The sequence below is a fragment of the Mchenga conophoros genome, linkage group LG20 (genome assembly GCF_057382185.1).
Source record: "Mchenga conophoros isolate Kocher_MC1m ecotype Shallow Benthic linkage group LG20, M_conophoros_male_GT1.1, whole genome shotgun sequence".
Taxonomy (NCBI): domain Eukaryota; kingdom Metazoa; phylum Chordata; class Actinopteri; order Cichliformes; family Cichlidae; genus Mchenga; species Mchenga conophoros.
Genome location: NC_140545.1, coordinates 24,184,438 through 24,209,193, shown reverse-complemented (window position 1 = coordinate 24,209,193; position 24,756 = coordinate 24,184,438). Strand labels below are relative to the sequence as shown.

The following is a 24,756-nucleotide window of genomic DNA, read 5'->3' as shown; positions in this document are numbered from 1 at the left end:
GGGTATTTACTGTCAGTGTTAGATGAAGCAGAGAGAGTGTGTGTATGTGAACAATCCGTGTGTGTGTGTGTGTGTGTGTGTGTGTGTGTGTGTGTGTGTGTGTGTGGTGGTTTATAGGTGTTTTAGTAGGACAGAAAGGGAGTCAGGGAAAACAGAAACTGTGCAGCTGATAAGAGCCTTGAGGGGTCCGTCTGCTTTTAATCAGAACACACATGTTTCAATTACATATCTACATCCTCTTGCACCCACTTCACTCCCCCCAATCTAGAAACTCCCTTAGAGTGCTGTTATCACTGGAGGCACTATCATTCCTAGTGTGGGACATCTGTCTCTTCCCAGAGGCAGCGCAGTGACTCACACTTTACTCATGCTCATAATGTGCAGTGGAGATGTTCCAGTTTAGGCACTTCATCTGAAAAGACATATTTCTACTCTGTACACAGAAAGCAAGGACCTAATATCCACATATCCACAAACACCACCCTGTATCATCTCGACTACATGTTAAATGGTCTCAAAACTAAAACTGCCTCATATCCAAATATCACTGTTCATTCTTACACTGGACCAAGAAAGGCTCATGTGTATTTTTGCATATAAATCAACTTTTCATTTTCTAAGAGAAATTTCTATTTTGAAATATAGCATATATGTAAGATATACTTATATTATCAAAGCAGATCTTCTACGCCCCTGTTCTGTGTTATTGTACAAAAAAGTGCACCCTGTGCAGAAGCAGTGTGGGGGGAATTAAACACACCCATGATTTAACAACTTGTAGAACCAATAACTTTGTAATGTGAGGGTTTGTTATGTGGTTCTGAATTCAGCCCCAGTGTGACCTCGCTAACCAATCAGAAGCCAGGAAATCCTAGACTTGGGTAAATGCAGGAAAACCAACTAGGCAAATTCAACACATAATTATTACAGCTTTGAAAGTGCAGGTGTAAACATTCAAATATGTAAACATGCAAATATCAAAACATGTAGCTATCAAGTATAAATGAATGTTGTTTCACTTCATTAAGGCCTTACCATTTATGCACAGCTCTCTTAAGTTGCTGCCTCAGGATTTCAATGTAGTTGAGGTCTGGGCTTTGACTGAGCCATTGCAACAACATGATTCTTTTCTGATCCACCGATTCTGTTGTAAATTTGCTGCTGTACTTCAGACAATTGTCCTATCGTTAAGCTTTATCTGGTGTACAGATGGTCTCACATTTGACTCTAGAATACTTTGGTATAAAGAGGACTACATGCTTAAATCATCTACCCTTCACCACCATACTTGACAGCTTGTATAAAGTGTTTGTTCTGATATGTTTTCACTAAATGTGGTGCTGTGCATCATGGTTAAACATCTCCTCTGCTCAGGACATTGTTCCAGGAGTCTTGTGGTTTGCTCAGATGTGAGTTTACAAACCTATGTTGTGCTCCCTTGTTCTTCGTAGAGTAGAAGAGGCTTTTACTCTTCCAAACAAGCCGTACTTATTCAGCCATTTTCTAATTGTGCCATAATTAACTTCAACATTTAACATCCTGACTGAGGCCTGTAGAATCTGTTGGTCCACGTCAGTCCAATTTGCTGGGACATCCATTCCTGGGAAGACTTGCAATTGCCTTGAATGTTTTCCATTTGTGAATAATCTTTCTCACTGCACAATAATGATCTTGAAATTGTTTGGATATTACCTTATAACACATCCCAGATTGATGGGCAGCAACAGTCACTTCTTTAAGATCATTGCTCATGTTTCCTCCTTGGCATTATGGTAACACACACCAGAATGAACCAGACCAGCAAAAACTCTACCAAAGCGTCTGCTTTTATAAGAAGTGTTCACACTTGCTGGTGATCAGTTAATCGAGTCCATTTAGCAGTGAGGGTAGTGTTTGTATCACACTACTTCTGCATTTGTCTTAACTATATATGACCCAGTTAAATATATCGGGTGCTGTGGTTCATCTCAGATTGTAAACAAGCAAATTTAAAACCTGCTAAAGAATATTTTTATTATGCTTTGATATGTTAAAAAGCTTAAAATTGGAAGAGGGGATTTTATTTATACAGTGACTGTAAATAGTTTACTTTGTTAATCCCTAAAACGAAACTGCCATGTTGCAGCAGCAAATACACACAAATACACCACAAAAGTAGACGTAAGGCCAAAAGATCAAGAAAATACATGGATGCAAGGTACTAGAGTCCTAAAAAGTAATGAATGAATACATGTGTAAAAAATAGAATATATAAAGAATTTCAGATATTTGAGATACTTCAATTCAATTCAATTCAATTCAATTCAATTTTATTTATATAGCGCCAAATCACAACAAAAGTCGCCTCAAGGCGCTTCATAGATACAGAGAAAAACCCAACAATCATATGACCCCCTATGAGCAAGCACTTTGGCGACAGTGGGAAGGAAAAACTCCCTTTTAACAGGAAGAAACCTCCGGCAGAACCAGGCTCAGGGAGGGGCGGCCATCTGCTGCGACCGGTTGGGGTGAGAGAAGGAAGACAGGATAAAGACATGCTGTGGAAGAGAGACAGAGGTTAATAACAGATATGATTCAATGCAGAGAGGTCTATTAATACATAGTGAGTGAGAAAGGTGACTGGAAAGGAAAAACTCAATGCATCATGGGAATCCCCCGGCAGCCTACATCTATTGCAGCATAACAAAGGGAGGATTCAGGGTCACCTGGTCCAGCCCTAACTATATGCTTTAGAAAAAAGGAAAGTTTTAAGCCTAATCTTAAAAGTAGAGATAGTGTCTGTCTCCCGAATCCAAACTGGAAGCTGGTTCCACAGAAGAGGGGCCTGAAAACTGAAGGCTCTCCCTCCCATTCTACTTTTAAATACTCTAGGAACAACAAGTAGGCCTGCAGAGCGAGAGCGGAGCGCTCTAATAGGGTGATATGGTACTACAAGGTCATTAAGATAAGATGGGGCCTGATTATTTAAGACCTTGTATGTGAGGAGCAGGATTTTGAATTCAATTCTGGATTTAACAGGAAGCCAATGAAGGGAAGCCAAAACAGGAGAAATATGCTCTCTCTTTCTAGTCCCTGTCAGGACTCTTGCTGCAGCATTTTCTACTGTACAATAAACTCAGAGTGTGCAAATAAGCACAAGAGTGATTGTGCTGTGTGTTTTTATTCTCCTTACACTTTCTAACTGCTCTACCTTGTGTGTGTGTGTGTGTGTGTGTGTGTGTGTGTGTGTGTGTGTGTGTGTGTGTGTGTGTGTGTGTGTGTGTGTGTGTGTGTGTGTGTGTGTTTGCTATCCCTAAGCTGATTTTAGTGAAAAACTGTTCACAAATATAAAGCCCTTTCATTTTTTTCTTCTTCTCTAAATTAGAATCCATTTCTTGTGCTGCTGTATTCTAAGTATACAGCCGGAGGAAGCATATATGTGCATAAACTATTTTCATCACAGTAATGCAATGTGTTTTAATAGTTGCTTGACAATTTTAAAAAATAAGACAGGCTTTGCAAACACTGGCAGCATGTGCTAGTATGATAAATTTATTGTTGACTTTGTTCTTTTCACCAGAATTCAGACTGATCATTTCAAATTCAACCAAGGTCCAGCAGATAAAAACCTCTCTATAAGCTCTGGCCAGCCAAATCTTATTTCACCTAGACAGACATCTTCAGCTGTCAGACGAGTCACGCCCACCCAACAGTTTGCAAGTGCTGTGCATGTTTAACCTGTGCATGTGGGCTTGTCTCAGATCAGCGGGTATGAATTGTATAGACTCTACAAGCTGCTGATGGTTTTAGTTGCCAAAATATCTTCACGTAGGCAGTGTAACACTCAGACTTGATCTCACAAAGATATAAATACAAGCAACAGCATGCTCACACACGCATCATCATTTACCAGTCTGAGTGTTTATTGAGAAGCGCTTTGTTTCATCTCAGCAGATTTGGCCCTGTGTGACCTCTCTGCTGGCTGTGTTGTAACTGTGGAATGAATGCATCTGAATGTGACTAATCATTACTTCCTTTTATTAAAGCTAAACTTTGATGCCTGTAATCAGGTCTGTCTCTCTGCACTGCTCTCCAAATGAATCACAAACCAAACTTTTGAAAAACACTCTTCCCTGAATTGGAGTTGATCACAGGGAGTAATTGTACAGAGGCGAAAACAGGCTTGATTTGGCAATATTTTGTCCTTGTTTCTCAACTCTTTTATGTGTATGTGTGTCACAGATGTATGAGCTGCCTGAGCACAAGGTGGAAGTGTTACTGGGACCAAAACAAGCACCTATGCGTCTCCAGTAAAGATGACGTGAATCAAAACCTGCTTGAGGTGAGTAATGTGTTTAATCCACCAATCAGATGCCTCGAGGAGCTCATGATATTAAGTTTTCTAGTAATCAGAGCCTCGGTAGTAATCCAGACTCCACTGTCCAAAAACACTAAGTGTTCTGTAATGGTCTGAGTCCAGACGGGTTAGGCAAGAGTAATGATGTGGTAATTCAGTGTGATGTTACAAGTGTCACAATTACACTTCGTACGAATGTGGAAACCAGCTACAAAGTCTCAGAAGGGTTTGGTTTTAGAAACTCAGACCAGGCATCTTAAGTTTCTGTTTTTGAAATGTTTGTCTGAGAGGATAAATGGAGTTGCTGTGCTTTGATTTGGGCTGGAAGTAATTTGACTGGTTGCTTGATACCAGCGAAGAGTTAAATTAACGCCTACATTTTCCACCGTAGGTTTCTATAGCCCTTTATTTTGCAGCTTGCCTGTACAGTACAAATGAAACTGTATGTTTGCCAATGTCAGCTCCCGTAGGGTGTAAAGTATTTTGTTAAAGCAAACAAATCATCAAATCGTGTAACATGTTTGGCACAAGAGAATGAAATGGCTGTAAAAGTGTGAAATTTATCTAAAGCTTCAAGTGTAGCATTGCTGAAGCCAATTGAAGCTCCCCAGCCACTGTCCTTTTGGACATAATCCTGACATCATCAAGGCCTTCGAGGTCAGCCACTGTATTATTTCTGTCCCCTGTGTAAATTTATTGTGTAGCCAGATCCCATGGCCTGCTTGGCCCAGCAGACTTTGGGCCTCGGGGCACACACAACTGGTTCCAGTTAAAAAATGAAAGGATGTGACTCAGTCCTGTGGTCAGCTGCTGGTCAGCAGTGTTTAAGTTTTGTATGATCATGAATGTTTAACACTCGCCTTTATTTCACAAGATCCCCAACAGAAGCAGACAACTGATGTAATAAAGACATCACAGCATATTTTTTTTTTTTTTTTTTTTTTGTACAAATGCAATAAATCCCAGTCGGGTGTGCTGTTTCAGATCCCAAGAAACTGATAAATAAACAAGCCAAGCACAAGAAACTCTTAGTTTTTAAGCCAGTTTTTATAATTAAAATTCAAGGCTCTTTTTAAACCTGTAAAAAGGTTATTTTGATGTAGGTCAGACTGACATGGGTTTTTCCCATTCTGCTGAGCTCATCGCACTGTCCGGTGGGTCTGCTTTTCTAATCCCTCATCATCTCTCTATTTGAAGCTGTTGTTGTTTCCTTTAGAGGAAGGCTTCACCCTCTCATTTCCTTCTCATACAGATAAACAGGACAGGTATTTTGAGGCACGGATGTGTGCATTGGCGCTATTGTTTTCTTTAACTCCTATATGTCACTTCCTCCCTCTTCACCACAGAATGCCGCTTCCTGCCCCAGCCTGGTTTCCTCTGACGTTCCTCCATCGCCATCAGGAATGGTCCAAGACTTCACGTTATCCCTCAGCAACATCCAGGAGGTATGACACACAGCCTCCAGCTATAGAGCTGGACTTGGACTTTGTCCAAATTGCGTGTTGTGAAAATGATTGGAATAAAACACAAGCATATGGTGTGTTTGCTTCAAGCTGAGTTAAACACAGATGGATATTTGTGTGTTGTGATTTGGGTCAACGAGTGAGTAAAACTGGAGTGATCTGCTTGTTGTAAGACGGAGATTAAAAAATGAAGAATGAGCGGTTGTCTTTATGCTTAGTTGCTCGCTGCTCAGCTGTCTGGGCCCACCGTGCCTCTGGTGACTCGCTGAGTTGTGTCTTTGTCAGCACAGCGTACAATGTGCAGTCGGTCTGAGGCAGCACGCACACACAGAAGGCAGCGGCTTTATTTTGCATGGGCTCATTATAAATTCAGCTAGTCCTTCCAGATCAGTTGTTCAAACTCTTATTCTCATTCCTAATCCACATGGAGCCAGCCAGATGCCGATCCTGCATCGCTGATAAGGACACAACTAGTATCTGCTAAAAATTCCAGTGCTGACTGGTTGCCAGGCGTGGTCAGTCACACGCCTAACCCAGGCTGGCCTCTCAAGCCGTCTCCTGGTGTGTTGCTATGGTGACAGACATTGAGTCACATACACCCCCCCACACACACACACACACGCATACGCACGCACACACACTCTTCCTTAGGGCAGCGTGAATGTGATTGGCCATTCACGCTGTTTATTATGAAAGTTTATCCAAACTGACATTGTTTGACTAATGCCTTCAGATTGTCGACAAGTCAGCAGAGCAGGAAATGTTCTGCCAGTCAAATTCATTCTCCCCAAAGCATCACCATCGCTCGGATCCTTCTGGGTTTTGTTTAGAATTTCAGTTTGGTTCCCACACTTCTCCGTAAGGACAAACCTAAAGGATGTTTAAACACGGTCTCACACAGCCTCTCTGAAGCATTAATGAACAAGCAAGAGGTTACAAGTTTGTTTGCTGTTATATTAGTTCAGATCGAACATAATTCCAGGAAGCCTTTCAGTAGCATTTCATTGCAAGTGCCCCACCACCCCACACACAAAAAAAGAGCTTCTCCGGTGTCAAAAAGTACAGCGAAATAGCAGAGGCCTGGAGAGACTGAGTAAAGTAGACCAATTTAGGGTGGCTGGATTCACAGACAAATTACTTCTCCCACTTTAGGCACTTATCCTTTACTGCTCTTACCTATCTGAGCTTCTTTACGATCTTAACGTCACACATCTTGGCTCAGTAAAACTCGGGGCTTTCATTTTGTGAAGAATGAATTCATATTCATTACTCTGACTCCCAGATGACTTGCTGAGATGTGGGAGTCCAGATGTTTATGAATATGAAATTTGAATAGATCACATTTTTCCTGGCAGGGACAATTATTGTGGGTTATTTCAGTTTCCTGGTTCTCTTTCCGAGTTGTCAATTGTTACCAGACAGTGATTGAGACAGTGAGAACAGCATGTTATTAGGTTTTTTTTCTGCTGTTTTTGAAATGCTTTACTTTTTTTTTTTAAAGTAAGTGTTTTTGCGTAACAGAATGAGAAGCTGGAGTGTGACTTTGGAACAGAGCAGCGATATGAGGCCACATGGCTGAACAGCACGACTGTCAAGTGTAGTGGAGTGACGGTAAGTACAGACGATGACCTACCAGAAATGAGCGAGTTTGCCAAGTCTGAATAAACATGCTTAAAGCTCCGGCGCATCTACTGTGCATTTACTGGTTCAGTGGGTTCATTATTGTTAGCTTTAACGCTTATTTGTAACTTGTTTTTGATGTAATTATTTTAAACCCTTGTTTAAGACTTGGCTAGAAACCTATGATTATCTAGAGCATCACTAAGTGGAAGCAAAATTACATACAATAAAGACACGAGAACATTGAGGACATACCTGTTTTTGCTGATGCCGTCTTCCGCCCTGTCTATTTAGCTTTCCACTAATCAGAGGAGTCAGATTTACCACCTTAACCTGAGGAGGCGAGGAGCCTTTATCAGACATCGAGAGGATGTATTCATTGACAGCCCCCAGCCTATGAAAGGTAAGATATAAAAACCCATAATTATGTAGACATGCAGAAAAAAAATAAAAAGAAAGGAGTAGATGAAAACACAGCTCTCTGCTCCATTACATTTGTTTGCTCACCTCTCATGTATTTGCAGTGTAATTACATCCCCGCCACAACAAGAAAAAAGATGTGACATAGCCTCCACTGTTGCTCCCAGAATGCATTTCACCCATACCCAGATGTGTTCTCATGAGATTGATGGGTTTTATTAAATCCGTAGAAAAATAAAGATTCCCTTACAGGGACAAACAGTGTGCGACTACCTTTCACTTGCAGTAATAGCAGTTTGTGTATTACAACACATAATTTGCCAACAACCAGTAATTTACCATGATGTTATATCCTGCTACCGTCTAATTACACATAATGATTGGAGAACATAGTGAGCTGCAATTTTAAGGTGTTATCAATGCCTCTCTCAAGCAATGTCCGCATGTATTGTAGCAAATATAGTTTGAGCTCCATGACAACAGTGAGATGATGAAAACTGACGTGTGTTGTTGAACTTGGCAGTGTTGTCTATAGTGCAGCTACAAGCCAGTTTTTGCCTATCCCAGTCCCAGATGTGCTGTTTGCAATCCATGTGTCTACCATGTGAACAACAGCCCTGGGCCACTGCCAGACACTCCGTGCTGTTAACAGGCAAGACGGTCGCTTTCTGAACATGCAGTGTCATCAAATTTTAAAATGACACACACTTTATCACACACATACAGGCGTGCACGCACTGCAATATGCACACAGTCAGCTGCACAGATGCACATGCGGTGATACAAATGGGAGTTCTCACTGGGAGGCACACTGGAACATGAACGTAATCATCTGTTTTCCCTGGCTTTGTTCTCCTCCACTCCTCTAGCTCTTTCTCCTTTTTTACTGGTTTATTTTTATAGCTGTGAATATATCATCCTCTAACTCCCTATGCTATTTATTTAGGGCACGCAGCCCATAGCTTCATAAAAGCTCTAAAAGAAAATACCTTGAAGAGTGTACATTAAGTTGACCAGTCAAGGCAAACAGAGTTCAGTAATGTTTTCTCACAGTAGTAATTGCCTCTATGTCTCTCCCTTATATGCCATATTCATCTAGTGGAAGTGTACAACTGTGGTGTGGGTAGCTCGGACTGTTCCCAGTGCTGGGGTCGGGAGGATCAGGGACACCTCTGTGGCTGGTGTGACAGCATCTGCAAGCCAAGGGATGAATGTCAGCCAATCAGGGATCAGTGTCCTAATCCTGAGATCCATGAGGTAAGTTCAGGGGTTAAACGTGCAGGACTTTGGGCCACAAATGCTTGCATTCATCCTCCTGCATCCCTCACACCTATGGTATTTAGGCCATGTAATGGTAAATCATGAGGTCACTCACATGGTCTGGCAACCCAGATTGTCTGTCAGTCCAGGATCAGCTGCTAAGGTTTTGTTTGAACCTTATTAAAGCAGCTCATTCAGTGATAAAACTAACAGTCACATAGCCACAGACCCCAGGAGACCCAAATGAGTCGACCTGCAATGACTCAGGAGGCCATGGGAACACCTTCTGCACCATGTAACAGCTGTACATAAGCAAACCATGTGGACTGGGGCATGAAAGCTATGTGTGTAGGACCCTTTATGTATGAAACCACAAAGGCTAAAAGGAAAACAAATCAGAACCATGAGGGACTTGAGATTTTGCAACCACAACAAGAGAAAAACCGCACTGCTAAAAGGAATTAAGGAGTATTTATCTTACACGGGATCTGACTGCAGTCACGTCATCATGATTACTGCCAGGGTTTGCGGAGCTCATTTGCATGATCGTATTCATTTGTTTTTCCAACTGTAATGGGAGCCTATTTAGAGTCATCTTCCGAGCCTTTTCTGCCGCTACCAAGCATTATATCAGCACAGCTTTGGTAGGCGGTCATGGGAAGCATGGCTCACATGAGACTCAGTCGGCCTGAACTTCCTGTAGATAAAACCTGGTCGGCAAGCAGAACAAAGCAGGCGCGCAGACACACACTCTCTCACATACACACACGTAAGCCCACAATCTGTCACACAAATAGGCCATATTGAAGCATTCACGATTATCCTTCATTCTTTGTAGCTGTCAGCATACTGTGACTAACAGGATGCTCTGTGAGAGTCTAACTTATGTGGACTTCTTACATGACTGAAGTTAGCTGGGCTGAGATTCAGTATGTGTGGGTAGACTCTTGTTGCAATACTCCATGTCTCTCTCTCTCTCTCTCATACACACACACACACACACTCCTACTGGCTCTCTCAGGAGAGCAGGCTGCAGAGAGGATACTGGGGTTGTGGTTCGGTGGGGTGAGTGATGCAATGCTTTGGCAGCCGTGTTTTCCCAGAGAATCCACAGGGGTTAGAGCCCAAGTCCTCCAGCTTATAGAAAAAAAAAAGCTCCGCTCTCCCCAAACATTCAAACACACTCAGACTGCAGCAGCTCTTTGTTATATAGTCCTTGCGACAGTGCTGCTAAGATAATGAAACATGTTTTTCATCGCTCTGGCTTTGTCACGTACAATCTCTGTCACAAGGTACTCACACCAAAATATCAATAATACAGAGGAGGATTTCATTATTCCCTAAACTTTGCCACTTAGCACCTAATTGAGAAAAATGCTCTGTTCAATTCATTGACGTAAGACAATGGAGACATTTATTATTAACTCCAGGGGCTCTTTATTTTCATGTCATACCTAGACTAGTTCAAGGAATTAAAAAAAAAAATCCATTGATTAGAGGTACTTTGGCAACCAAAACAGGAACTGCAAAACATAGTTCACTCACAACATGAAAAGAAAAGGAAGACAAGGACTTGGGTGAGACCTAAATGGTTTGGGAGAGAGGATGGAGAGCTAGTTGGACAAAAGACAGGGTGGAGAAGGGTACAGTATAGTGAGAAGCTTTTTCCTGTTTTTGTCCTCACGTCCTCCTTGATTAGTCTGATGCAGAGGAAGTCGAGTGAGGAGAGGAAGATGAAAGCTCTGACCTCAAAACAATCCCCCCCCCAAAAATGAAAAGGAAAACATGTGGATTTCATTAGGTAGCTGGTTTGTTTGGTGCAGGTTTATATACATGCATGTACATTTGGAGCATGTTTCATTTGAATACGAGAATGTGGAGTAATTTTGTTTAAAAGCTCCAGCTTTCCTTCTGGAGCTTTTTGCTGAGGCACATTCACACCCTGTGATCTCCCAGGAGGCCTGGCAGAGTTTGCGCTGTAAATCAGGACTCACAGACTTGTAAGAGGTGTAAATGAACAGCATGCAAGCTGATGTTGCTGTCAGGTCTCAATGGCACCGCAGGGACGCACTACGCGCTATACGACGCATAGTGATAATAAATAACTGCATATTGCCGGCTGCTTTTCTGTGTTTGTCTGACATACTACAGTGTGCGTGTGCACAACTGCGCGGACAAGCATTTATATGCTGTTTGTGGATTACATGTGCGTGAAAGAATGTGATGTTTTTGTTAGAGGAAGTATATATACTTGGTGTAAGTAGACACGGGGTGGCCACACTTAATGTCTGAAACCTTAATATAACCGCAAAAACATTTGCACCATTTCCTGCAGTGTAAATCTCACAGAAATACGGTAAGTAATGGGCTGGATTCCAACAGTTTGTTTTCACACCATAATAAAAGTACCACATTCACTCTTTTCTCAACCGCCTCCCATTTTAGCTAGGAAATATATGGTTTATTTATCTGTGCTGTCAGTCTTGTGGGTTTCGAATTATTTGAATGCAGGGCCGAGCCTTGTCCTCTCACCTAGACCAAACAGAAGTGCTGTTTTCATTTTTCAGCTCAGTTTCAGATAGAGCCGGAGCCAGGCTAATAACACAGAGGGGTCACCGTGACCTCGGCTCAGCCAGAGGGACATCCAGAAAAGCATGCGCACTGCTGGGATAGCTATGCTACAGTGGCAAGATGATGCTAGATTGCTTCTGTCTGGGCGTTGGAGATGTTATCTGAGAAAGTTGAGTTTTCATGGCGACTGGAGAAGTGACAGTCCTCTTCTTTTCTTTCTGTGGCTCCAGAATGGAAAGTTAAGAGACCAAAAGTGAGGGCTGAAATGATGCGTGAGAGTATGCCTCTGAACAACAGCAGAAATGGGACTAAGGAATTTGACAGAGCAGACACAGGAAAACAGATGAAAGGGAATAGTGCTGTGCATTAATTCCCCTGTTGAGGCTTTGCTCTCTCACCACCACCATCAGCATTCACTTTCCTCTCGACAATCAGTCCCCTAAATTGCCTCCCCACTCATCCACCTTTCTGCTGTGCTCTACACCTCGGCTCTCTCTGTCTCTTGTGGGATGTGAAGGGGGCTCTTAGTCTGCTCTTTATTTGCATGTGCTGTAGAGGATTAGAGGCTGAAGAGTCTCAGACTACCGCAGTTAAGAGTCTGCTTTGTGTGTGTGTATACCTAAAGTGTGTGTCTATTCAATTAGATCTCAGTCTTCAGCAGAAGAACACTTACATGGGCCCTTATCTCTGTGTGTGTGCCACACTCCATGTCAGCATCAGAGACGGCACCTCTATTCTCCTAATTCTTTGTCATATTCATTATCGCCCATCGTTAGTGGAGTGTTTTTAGGGCGGTAATCTACTTATGAGCTCTAATTTATTGTCCAATTTCACTGCCTTTTTTTTCTCCCCTCTCATATTTTCTTTTTTCACTTTGTCTCTGACAGATTTCCCCTCTAAGTGGTCCAGTGGAAGGAGGCACCCTGCTGACAGTTCAGGGCAGGAACCTGGGCAGGAGGGCTAAAGCAGTGAGAGTCTCTATAGGAGATGTGAACTGTACTCTGCTGCCTCAGTTCTACACTGTCTCCACAGAGTAAGTTTTACAACATATAACTGAATTATGATTCATACGTTTGCAGTGTATGTCAGCCTCTCCCTGTAGATTTGCTCAATCATATCAGTTTGTCTCGTTTATATCTTTTATATATTTAACTACTTTTCACATTATCTGCTATGTTGAAATAACAAAACTGAACTTCTTGCCCTGTACACCAACTATATATATATATATATATATATATATATATATATATATATATATATATATATATTTTTTTTTTATATTATTATTATTATTATTTTTTTTTAACCCTGATGAAATATGCACCATTGTTAGTGTCAGGACTTGTGAGATGATAGCTGACAATTACCTGTCGTCATGGTAACCTAATAGGATTTCAGGCAGGTGAGCGTTCAGGTGGATGGCAGGCTGAAATAGACACACACGGAGATCAAGTGATGGAAAGATTTCTCACTGTTACTGAAAGACTCCTGACATGGACATCTCAGACATGAACACTGTGTGTGCTAAAACACCCTCAAATCAGATCATTCAGTCACACCTGCCTACTTTTATTGGATGGTGGAAGCTACCTCTATTACACTGGAATGTCTTCAGCTGGGAAAAGTATGAAAAAGTAGTAAACGGGTGCCATGCTTTAAAAGATTTTGGGAAATATTTTTTTCTATATTGAAAACCCTCTAATCCAGGTGGGAAAGAATATTCATGTAAGCATATTTATCTAAACAGAAGCCATTTTCAGACATCGACTGCAACATCAAACATTTTTAAACATCACCTGTTATAGGTACACATGAGAATGCAAATGTCTTATTAGAAACAAAGTCTCTAGCACGTCTCTATCTCTGTGTTGGCCCTGCGATGGACTGGGCTGGTGCTTTTTGTATGTAAAGTTTACATTTTCTTTCTGTGCTTGCATGGGTTCTCTTCAGGTATTCTGATTTTGTCCAAGACTCCAGAGACAAGCATGTTTTTGCTCCCCCACAGCCTAAACTCTCTTAAGCAAGTTTCCTGATATTTTTTTCAATAGTTTCAGGAATAGTTCCCAATAGTTCCTTAAAGACATCCAAAGCTGTTCTTTGGATTACTTTTGTAAGTAACACTACTGGCTGAAATACAGGCTAAACCACGACAGAGCCCCTCTCCTGACTTCCTCCATACATATTTTTGACAATTTGAACCAAATTTCAGATTTGGAACCGGTCTTATGGGCTTCATGAGATTTGTTGCACTGATTTTCAGTCTAGTATACCTCCGGAGAGGCTTCAGCAAACAGTAGCTTAATGAACTGAAAGTCCAGATGCATCTCTTGGGTCCTGTTTTTTTTTTCTATTTCTTGAGAACATGACTTTCAGATGCTGCTCATCTGCTGTAAATCATTTTGCAGGCCTGATACTTCTTCTGTTGTTCTCTACTTGTTCAGTTTCTTCAGATTTTTTAAGGAAACGCTGTACATCACTCTCAGATACTTCCAGATAATTTCTGTCTAACGTCGCTTTAGAAATCAGCTTGTTCTTGAAAATGTATTATTTTTTTGCCTGTCAAATTGTGTTACCTTCAATATTATTGTAAGCTCAAATTTTAAAAAATTGACAAAAAAAATCATTTTTACAACCAAGTTCTTGTAACAGAGTGTCTGAAGACACAATTTAAAATAGGCTCTTTGCTTTTTTATGCTTGAATGTCTCATAGGTCAGTGTTAAAATGAATAAACAGCAGCTAATGGGTAAAGAGAAGACTTCACAAAGCCTGCTAAAAACATTACATTATAGTTTGGTTCCTTGGAAGCAAAATGTTAAGAAATAAGGGCAGACTTAAGAATTTTGCACAATAGGACAAAAGTTTTTTAAAAAAGAAAGAAATGTAGGTAATCTCACGGTGACGAGTTAGAAACAGTTTGCCCAGCAGATCTCCAGGTGTTTATAAAGGCTCGAAGCCATTTTAGCGACAACTAGAAATATAAATTACACCTGAGCCTCAAATTCTCAGAAAAAAGAATGCACTGAAAATGGTTTTATCTTTTCTTCTGCAAAATGTTTTAAATTTCTAGATACCGACAGATTAGCCAGAGCATATGAAAGTGATAGAGATGGATTCATTGTATACATGCCAAATGTATAAATGAAAGCAACGTAAAAGTTTTTGATCCCAGGCCAGATAACCCTAGTTCTAACGTCTAGGAGGTCAGGTGGAAAATGGTCTATTATTTGGCGTGCTACAAAGAAAAGAAACAGAAATAGACCATCAAGGGCAGCAGAGGAAATCCATACTTTTTATTTTGTGCTTGACCAACTTTTATTTAAAGACAATCCAAGAGGGGGCAGTTTATAAACTTCCTCTTGTTAATTAATCACCATCACAGAGATCTGTGACAGTGATTAGATCTGCTTTATATAGGCCCACCAATCATGAAATTAAAATACCCACTGTCCACGTGTGGCTCAGTTTTCATGCATTCATGAGGCTAATTTTCACAAATATTATTATGCAGCACACTTCTCATTTTAAATGGCTCCATCACCATCCTTCCAAAGCTCAGGAACCGTCACATTGTCACCATGGAGACAGAAGGAGCCCGACTCCGACTCTAGCAGAACTCAGTGAAAAGTCAGTAACTCGACAATTACATCCGAACTTTCATTCCGTATCTGTAATGTTCCCTGAATGGAACTGTTTATCTGGTCTTGCTCCACTGAAGCCAATCATTGTATTAAGACCAGTTCTAGGGTGACCTGCGGGTCTTACCTGTCACTCCAACTGCCTGACACATTCCCCCCAAACCACACATGTAGAAAACAACGAATCACGTTTCACTCCGGGGTGAGCTCATCCCATGTTGTCATTCCTTATTGGCTCCAAAGGCTGGTTGTTGTGACAGCACGTCGTCATTGCTGGAAGTGGCACTGACAAATCATAACACATCAGTGCGTCTGACAGTGTCAGCACATTTGACTTGCACAGACACGCGCAGGCATGCGAAACCAGACATTTTTCTACTTCTTCCTTGTGGGGCACTCCGGTGATTGATTAGTGATCCTGTCTCATCACCTTCACAACTTCATTTTGAGGTACAATGTAAAGCTATTCACACCACACCCCTGAAGCAGGAAGGTCTGCTTCAAATTCCCCTCATTCATAAGACCTTGCCAGCCGTCAGTATTGCTCTCTTCATATACACAGCCTACTCATCAGCATACACACACCTGTGCATGTGACCTCATTTACCACGACTGTTGAGACAGGTGTCTGCCCGTGTGCTGAAAGGTGAAAGTTCACATCTGTGTGCCAAAAGGAAAATGTGCAGCACTGGAGAGGCTATGCTCTTCTCACCCAGTGTCAACATGTTAATTAATGGCACAGTCAGTCTAAGCACACCTCATTTATTGAAGTGCTTCACTTGATGTTTGGCTCAGGTCCTCCATGCTGCCCTTCCTTTTCATCATTTTCATACGAACCTTGAGTGGCCGTCGCTGTGTCCATTTAGCTCGGCCCCAGAAAACACTTGTATTCAGACACATACGGACTGGATTGTTGATGATTTTGCAGCCACTCGAGGGAAATGATTAGAGACATCTCAGTGCTAGAACAAATGTTGCCCTCCCGACTGTAATATCTCCACAGTGGGGCAATGCTGGAATATAGAGCAGAGGTCAGCCCAGGCCCTGTGCGCTCCTGCAGGGAGTCTGCCTGTCCTTTGAGTAGAATCACACCACATCAACATCACGTCCAGCATACACCCTCATGCACACACCACATTATCTGCATATCTTACAAAAGTCTACTTCTATGCTTTTTTATCTGATTGCACATCGATGGAACATTGGACACGTTGGTACATATCTAAAAATTAAACATGGAAGTGTTGCAACATGCATTGTGTATGCGGGAGGCTGCATAGTTTTCTTCTGCACTGTTTCATTTGGCACTGTGGGATATATAGCAAGTACTGTCACTGCTGCCACACTAGCTCTGAGAAGTTAATTGTCTCGTAACTGGCAAGAGTCTAATTTAGCAGAAGATTAAAAATAATTCATCTGAGTTAATTGGTGGAAATTTAATTATGCCATAAGAAGTTATTGTTATATACTTCGAGTGGAGCTGCATTGATTAGTCAATCAACAGGAAATTATTCCAAATTATTCAACATCTGTTTTGATAATTCTGTTAATTGTTTAAATAAATTTTTGTAAACAAAAATGGCAGCAGTTTCCTGGCTCCAGGTTCTCCAATGTGAAGATTTTGTTGGTGTTTTTTTACAGTGTTTTATCAGTGTGAAGTCAAATATTACAGAGTGTGTTCAATGAGAGGATCCAAAGCAATGGACAGTGTACAAGACAGGTGAAGAAGAGAGTTCAGGCAGGGTGGAGTGGGTGGTGACGAGTGTCAGGGGTGATTTGTAAAAGAAGGATAGCAGCCAGAGTAAATGGGAAGGTTTCCAAGAAGGCAGTGAGACCCGCTATGATGTGTGGTTATAAGATGGTAGTAATAACAAAAGAACAGGAGGAGCTGAAGGTGGCAGAACTGAATCGGTTAAGAAAGGTTAAGATTTTCATTGGGAGTGACCAGGATATACAGGATTAGAAATGAGAGCGGGATGGCTCAAACTGAGTGGTTCAGAGACAAAGGTAGAGAGGCCACCATGCTGTCTAACCCTTGAAAAAGCAACTTAACCTGATGTTATAGACATTATAAGGGGTAATTTCATCTCAGGATTAAATATAGTTTTAGAATATGTGAGAGGCACTAAAAAATAATGGGAATGATGAGGGACAGCTTAGATTGAGCAGGTTTGAAGGCAATGTTAAAATGTTTTTGACATGTTCGGATTATGAAAGATTCTAAACTCTTTCCTGAAACTATGAGACACACCTAGTTTCAGTTTAAATGGTACAGGCTGACTTCATCATAGCATCTATCTGCTGAGAAAACCCCTTGTGTTGTAGTTCACAGGAAAAAATGACTTTGTGTCTTTGCTGTGCAGAATTATCCTCAACATTATGGTTCAATAGCAAACATCATATGATATGATGTACAGTTTTGATAACAGTTTAGTTCCCAGCCTGAAGCTACCCTGCAAGTTGAGACTGATTCAGGCTCCAATTTCTCTTATTTCCCTCAGGCTTGATCCTGTGAATAGTCATGTTTCATTTTGTTTGTCCTTGTTTTTCTTTCCTCTCTAATTTAGAGCATGTGAAGCGATGCATTTTTTCCCAAACAGGTGCACTTCTGCCCTCATGCCACATAACTGAGAGGAGTGTAATTTGAGTGTAATGGCATTCTTTACCTGATGCTTCTGTAATTAATGAGCATGAATGTAGACCCTGCTATCAACAGATGGTTGGTACTGCAGGTTATTTTAGTTTCCTTTTAACACCTATTCTGGCTTATGAAAAAAGGGGAAAATTTGTTTTAATTAGGGTTGTTATATGCTAGAATACATGTCACTTTGTTTAAGGCTTGATATTTAGAAAGCCCCGACAGCTTGACCTCAGCCAAGCCTAGACCGACCCAGCCCAGCCGCATCTACTGTGTGTCCTGCCAGGTCCTCCCACACTAAGCACAGCTCCTGCACTTATGTAAATTCCATGGGTCTCCTCTGTCAATCATATATCGCTAGCTGAGAATTTATAACCACTGTAGCAGCAGGCACCTGACTAAATAAACCGACAGGGTGTCAAGCTGGAAGGAGATCATTTGAGGCGATAAAGGTTGTGTTCCCCCTTTGGTACATTTATCCCAGTGAGGTCCCAGAACAGTAGGTCTCTGTGCCTCAGTACACCACCATGTCATTAATATGAGACGTCTCTGTAGAGTGTGCACTGATGGCACAGGGTATAATCACAGCCAGGAGGTAAGAGTACAAGCCACGGCAGCTTCTTAATCTCCTCTGTGGTTAGACACATCTGGTCTAAGGAGCTTTGAACTTTACTTCCCCTAATATCTGATATCCCAGGGCTTTATTGGATTCCCTTATGTAAATGCAATGGGCATTGATGAATTAGTTCATAACACTATTCCCCAAGATTAATTATGTGTCTTTGTTTAGCAGGTCGAGATCTCCTTTTTCATTCTTATATTGGTTTCCCTCACTTGCAATTTGAGTTGAGCGACTCCTTTTTTTTTTTCAAATGAGTTTATTGATTTAAAATTGTGAGCATCATTTTTTTTTTTTTTTGCTTGTTATTCATATTGTTCTCTTTTATTAACTGATCCTCTGTTGTGGTGTTCTGTCCCCAGGCTGGTGTGTGTCACTGGGAGGGCTGCAGATAACAGGAGCGATATTGTCCAAGTGGATGTGGAGCAGAGTGGGATGGGGAAGTCAAAGGAGACGTTCTCATATTTAGTGAGTATTCTCCAGATATCCACCCTCCTGCTGGTTTTTGCTTTCTGTTCTATCTGCCTCTTCCTCCACACTCTTCATCTATGCTCCTTTTTTTTTTTTGCTCCTTCCCCACTGGGAAAGCCTCCCCATGTGTGTCAGTTAAGTGTTAACAGATGCGTTTTATGATTCAGAGGAATGCTAGTGTGTGGGAATCTTCAAACATCCATGTGAGCTGTAAGCTAAGCACCATTGTCATTCAGCATTGAATGCCAGAAAAAACAAATATGGTGATTGTTGGAATGTCCCCTTGCTCTGAATTCATCACCGGACGAGGCGAGCTGGCCAGCATTGTGTTAATTGACCTCAACCCACACAGTCTCTCAGTCTCTAAGAGTATTCACCCAGTGGAAATACCCATGTAAGCCATTTGTTTCTCTTTGTTTATAGACAAAGAATTTTTTTTACAATCCAGTGCTGGAACGAGCTGTCATGTCTGGAGCTTCTACAAACAGATCTCCTTGTGAGTCATCCCACAGAGAAATCATCCCAATCTTGAAACCCTTCTTGATACATAAGGATTTTTTTAAAATCTAGAACGACAAACATAGTAAGGACTGTTGTTGGACCTCCTCCTGAGCTTCCTTATCCATCTCAGAACTGGTCAGTGTCGGGAGGTGTTTTACTGCAGGAGAAGATGTGAGAGAAAGGGGAAGCAGTTCTGGAGACAGGATATGTGCCTCTACCGCATCTCCTTCCTCAAACCTCTTGACGGAAACATCTGCCTCCTTACGCCCCCTCCTAAACAAAAATACACAATAGGTCTGCTCCATCCCTGTGCACTGAGGAAGTGAATCCTGTCAGTGAGGATAAGAGGTTTCCCTGGAGGCGAGGTTCACGGCGGGGATAAAAAGTTTGAAAAGAGCAGGAATGCTGATGCTGGTAGCTGCAGAGCCGGACAGGGATATTCATCTTCGCCCAAGGAGGCTTTTTATTTGTGTGTAGGTGCTTTTGTGCATGTATGATTACGTGTGCATGAAGTTTCTCATGCGTATGCATGAACATTATTGCTTCTTACTCGCAGTACAGTACAGCTGTCCTGCTACTTGGGCCTTAAATGCCTGTTGGCTTCAGCAGCACTTTAACATACTGCAGCGTGGGCTGTCTTCACAGTTTTCCTCACTAATTTATTGTTATAGTCAGCAGCTGTCTCAGCCCATCTGTAAAGACGTAATATTTAAACCTCAAAGGATAAGGAAAGGTTTTATTTGTTGTCAAGAAAGGCATCATAGAGCACAAACGCAGTTTTTACTAAGCCTGTCTTTTCCAGTGACAGAAGCTGTCAGATTTCTACTGATAAATGTGATTTCTTGTTAGTAGTGTCCCATATCTTTCCTCTGCATGCAGATCCCAAAGCTACTGTCCATGGAGCCGGAGCGGGGCTTGCGTGCTGGAGGAACCAAAGTGACCATCAATGGGGAACACCTTAACATTGGATCTGAGGTTAAAGTCAAGGTCAACACAACACAGGAATGCATTATCACTAAGTGAGTGCGACTTTCGTCAAGCAGTTTCTGCAACTTTTGTTAAGCTGGCCAAATTTCAAGTGGTTCTAAACTCTCTGTGACTTTGAATGCTTACCAATAAACCACAAAGGATTTAAATAGCTTTCTTTGCTTTGCCCATATTAATAGCGCCCTTTTCTGTAGCTGATAACAAATGCAGCTACACAGTAATTATTTATTCAGGCTGCACAGTGAAGCCGGCATAAAATTCAGCACCTTTACCTGTATCCCTAATGCTTTCCAAAACAGATTTTTGACTTCTGTGCAACTCTGCCAATATGACTTCAATTGTAATTGGAAGTATTTTGGGGATTAAACAGTTGTAGACATTGCAAGTTCTGAGGTTACACCGTTTACCTGTTTTTCTTTTCTTTCTTTTATTAGGAAAACAGCTCGAACAATTGAATGCATCATGCCTCCTGCCTCACAGGCACACACTGACCCAGTAACAGTGTGTGTAGAGTTTGAGAACAAAACTTGTGAGGGTCCAGAGCTTAGCACCACATACACCTATGAGAGGAACCCCACTATCACCTCCATCCACCCCAAAATGAGCTTCCGCAGGTACGTATACCACCACACACATCTCAAGGATTAAAAATCTCCACATGCAATACTTTGGAGTTCTCCTCGCATTCCCAGTCACAGGCATAAGTCATTACTGTAATATTGTCCTCAGTGTCTTCTTCCTATTGTTCTCTAAATTGCACAGCTTCAGTGTGACAGGGCAGTGGCATGTTTTTGAGGACATGTGAGGCTTTTCAGTGTATTCAAACTGGTGTGCTTTATTATCTTGTCCTGTCTCTGTCTCGTGTTGGAGAAGGGTCCCAAAGTATTTGCATGTCAGTATGAATTTGACACATTTTTTTGTCGCAGCTGAGATGTGACTCTCTGTTGTGTGTGTGTCACAGTGGTGGCAGGAACATCACAGTGACAGGCCAGGGTTTTGATCTGGTACAGAGTGTCACCATGCAGGTGGTGGGAATTGGACATTCAGTGAGTATCCTAATTATTTCCTCATTTATTTTGCTTGACGCTTTCAGTCAGATGTGTGGGATCTTGGGATTCACTAGAAAATAATTATTTTCTCCTGTGATGTAGTCATAAACATGCAGACACAAATAAATTATTGGTTCAAAGTAAGTAACTGTTGTCCTCTCTGGTCCTTCTACAGCAGTGTGAAGTGCTCACCCCCTCCACAATTGCCTGCCGCTCTCCTCCATCCAACCAATCCCAGCCGACCTCAGTGCAGTTCTTGCTGAATGGAGTCCTTTACACGAATGACAGGCCGCCTTTCTCGTCTGATACCGATGACGAAGAAGAAGAGGAGGAACCTCACATAGGTCACTTTCCCTTGGAATATGTGGAGGATCCTCAGTTCTTCACCGCCAACAAGGAGAAGCTAATCAAACACCATTCAGGGGAGCAGCTGACACTCATCATCAATGTGAGCGACACTGTTCAATCACTTTCATGCTTCACTTTGTGCTGGTCTACAAAAAGATCCTCAGAAATCCCCAGAAGTCTGCCAGTCCCTACAGACATTTCCACACAAATAATTTGCATTTTAACTTTATTTCATCAAAAAGCTGGTCAGACTTAAAGGTACCATCAGAAGACATCAGGCCTTTTATGTTGTTATGTGGCGAGCTTTGAAAAAAATGAAATACTTACTCTACTCCTTGAACTAGTGATGCTATTTTCTGGCTTGTTTTGTGGTTTCAAAAGCATCACTGCTGTAAACCTGAATGCCCCCACTGTTATGAGCCGACAGAGCTGACTGTTTCTTTATTCATATTCACATAAACCAGAGGCATATAAAACACTTCAAAGGCTCTGTCCCCTGTAATGTGTTGACTTCTAATGTTGCAGGTCTAAGGGGGAAGGGGGGCTTTGTTTAGTTGGAGGTCCCATGTTCCACGTTCTGGCTTATCTAAGCACCTGTCTGCATGAATTCATCACCCTAGAGGGTTTCTGGCTGTGACACCGTAAAAAAATGCACATACTAACAGCGCAGACAGGAAAGTTTGAACACGACGCAGCTTCCTCTTTATGTGTCGGTGTGTGCCGGGTTCAGCCCATCTACATGGTCGACTCATTTGTTGTTTCCTGTTTGATTTAGGAAGATGGATTCCACTCGTGGTGGAGCTGAATGGGAGAGAGAGGCTGAAGAGAAATGTGTTTGTTTAATAGGGAGCTTGTTAGCCAGCCTATATTAAGAACCTGAGCTGGAATGTGGGTGGGTTTTGTTATCCTTTATTCTGTTTTCGGCCTGTTGAATCCATTGTTTTGGCCTTTTCTATTAGTTTCCGTGTGAAAATCTTGTGCATATTGGGGTTATAAAAATCTATTTCTTAGAATATGCTCAAACATATTGGTGTGATAGCTTGATGCTTTTTGTGTCTGTGTATGATGTGTGTGTGTTGTGTTTGTTCAAGGAAGCATTTGTTGACAGAGACCCAGGGGGCTGCAATCTGCAGTGGGGACAGAACAGTGTCCTAAGGGTGTAATCAAAACAAGGAAGCACGCTGGGGATAAACACACGCATACTTCCTCACTTGTCATTCTTATATTGAAGGGAAATTGCCATTTCATACAAAAAGGCTCATATGTTTGTACGTCTCTCTGTTTGTAGGTTAGTCTATTATTAGTAATAATAACACTGTACATAGCAAATTAATTACAGAGAAGGCTGTGACACAGTAAAAAGTAAAACCACAAGAAACACAAGGAGTCATGCAATCATACACAAACCTTGGAGTTAGTGCCCAAAGATGAATATTAAAATTCTTCTTTGTTGTTTCACAGTAAAGCTCACTGTGGCAAGATTACAGTTCGTTCCTGACTGTTCCTGACTGGATTTCTACTTTCAAATAAAGTACTTGAAGTAATGCAGCTAGACTTTTTACAGCCGATTTAATCATCTGTGTCTGATCTTTGTGTACTGAAGTTTCTACATTCCTGACTAGAAAAACTATTATTGAACTCTGGTGGAATGACGTTTCTTGCATTACTCATTAACCCTTAATTAACTGATTAGTAAAATATTTCAGATTAAGAATTTATTTTGCATGAGTCTTCTGGGCCAACATAGACAGCACGGACCCATTATGATTTTGGTAGGGGAGGAACCAAAACATGGGCAGAACCTGCAGAAGAGACCCGGCCTGGGTCGAACCTGAAGTAAAAATGCTAACCGCTTAACCACCGTGACCCTTGAACAGACAACTAGATTTTATGTTATGCATGTTAAAAAGGGTACTTTAGTCTAAGAGTTTCAGATATTTTGACGATATGTGAGAGACTCTACTAAATAATGGGAATAATTAGGGACAGGTCAGATTGAGCAGGAATGTTGAGATGGAGGAGTAATAGTGGGTAAACTGAACAAAGAATGTTGAAAAAAGACCTCAGAGGAGGTTCATGGATGTACTGTAGGGCAACATGCAGGGGATTGCTGTGCAAGAGGAAGATGATCCACTATGGTGACTTTTAAAGACACCAGCCAAAACAAGAAGAAGAAGAAGTAATGAAGATTAACATGTAATTAGCATTGTGCAAGTGATCTGAGCCTTAGGTCCTAACACGGGACAAGCTTCAAAATCAAGAAATTACCATATTGGAAGTGAAGGACATCTTTCATTTCTGTCATGCCTGATAAAAATCTTTCAAACTCAGTGCCCACCATCTGTAAAGTGAGTTCTCCTGATCCCTACTATAAATTTTTAAGCATTTAAAAATCCTTCACTAGATCCTCGGAAGATATTGTGCTGCTTTTTAAATAAGCTAAGTGCTACACCTCCTGAGTCAGTGAAATCACACTTCATGTGTAAAATCAGACGAGCGTCTATTTAAGCAGTGAAATTCCGGGCTTTAATGGAAGCAGCAGAGTTAGACTGATTGGAAAACATTGTCCATGCATCTTATTTCAAAAGGCTTCTGTAAAGGCCCTGAGAATGTTATTCTGGGCTCAGACAGGGATGACCGTGATCGGGTTTGTTTGTAGAAACTTTTCTGGCCATGTGAGAGGGGGAGTGGGAATGTTTTGTGCTTCGAGCTGAACTCTAGCCCAAACTGGATGAGTTTCCCGCTGCCTTTCTCTGCATGACAGCTGCATGACAGGCCTGCTACGGCTCGGTTTCTGTGCGTGCACACTAGAATGCCTATGTGTCTGCACGTAT

The 24,756-nt window shown here is 41.6% G+C and overlaps 1 protein-coding gene across 1 annotated transcript in view; it reads left to right on the top strand.

Annotated features, from left to right (window-relative positions):
• Positions 1 to 24,756, top strand: part of plxnd1 (plexin D1) — a 74,197-nt gene that overhangs the window by 27,946 nt on the left and 21,495 nt on the right. Inside the window, exons 8-18 of the mRNA XM_085260884.1 lie at positions 4,222 to 4,321; positions 5,683 to 5,781; positions 7,321 to 7,410; positions 7,714 to 7,822; positions 8,939 to 9,096; positions 12,558 to 12,703; positions 18,929 to 19,034; positions 20,418 to 20,557; positions 20,960 to 21,139; positions 21,487 to 21,571; positions 21,750 to 22,022. Coding sequence (XP_085117010.1) covers positions 4,222 to 4,321; positions 5,683 to 5,781; positions 7,321 to 7,410; positions 7,714 to 7,822; positions 8,939 to 9,096; positions 12,558 to 12,703; positions 18,929 to 19,034; positions 20,418 to 20,557; positions 20,960 to 21,139; positions 21,487 to 21,571; positions 21,750 to 22,022 — 1,486 coding nt within the window. The remainder of the gene's footprint in view (positions 1 to 4,221; positions 4,322 to 5,682; positions 5,782 to 7,320; positions 7,411 to 7,713; positions 7,823 to 8,938; positions 9,097 to 12,557; positions 12,704 to 18,928; positions 19,035 to 20,417; positions 20,558 to 20,959; positions 21,140 to 21,486; positions 21,572 to 21,749; positions 22,023 to 24,756) is intronic.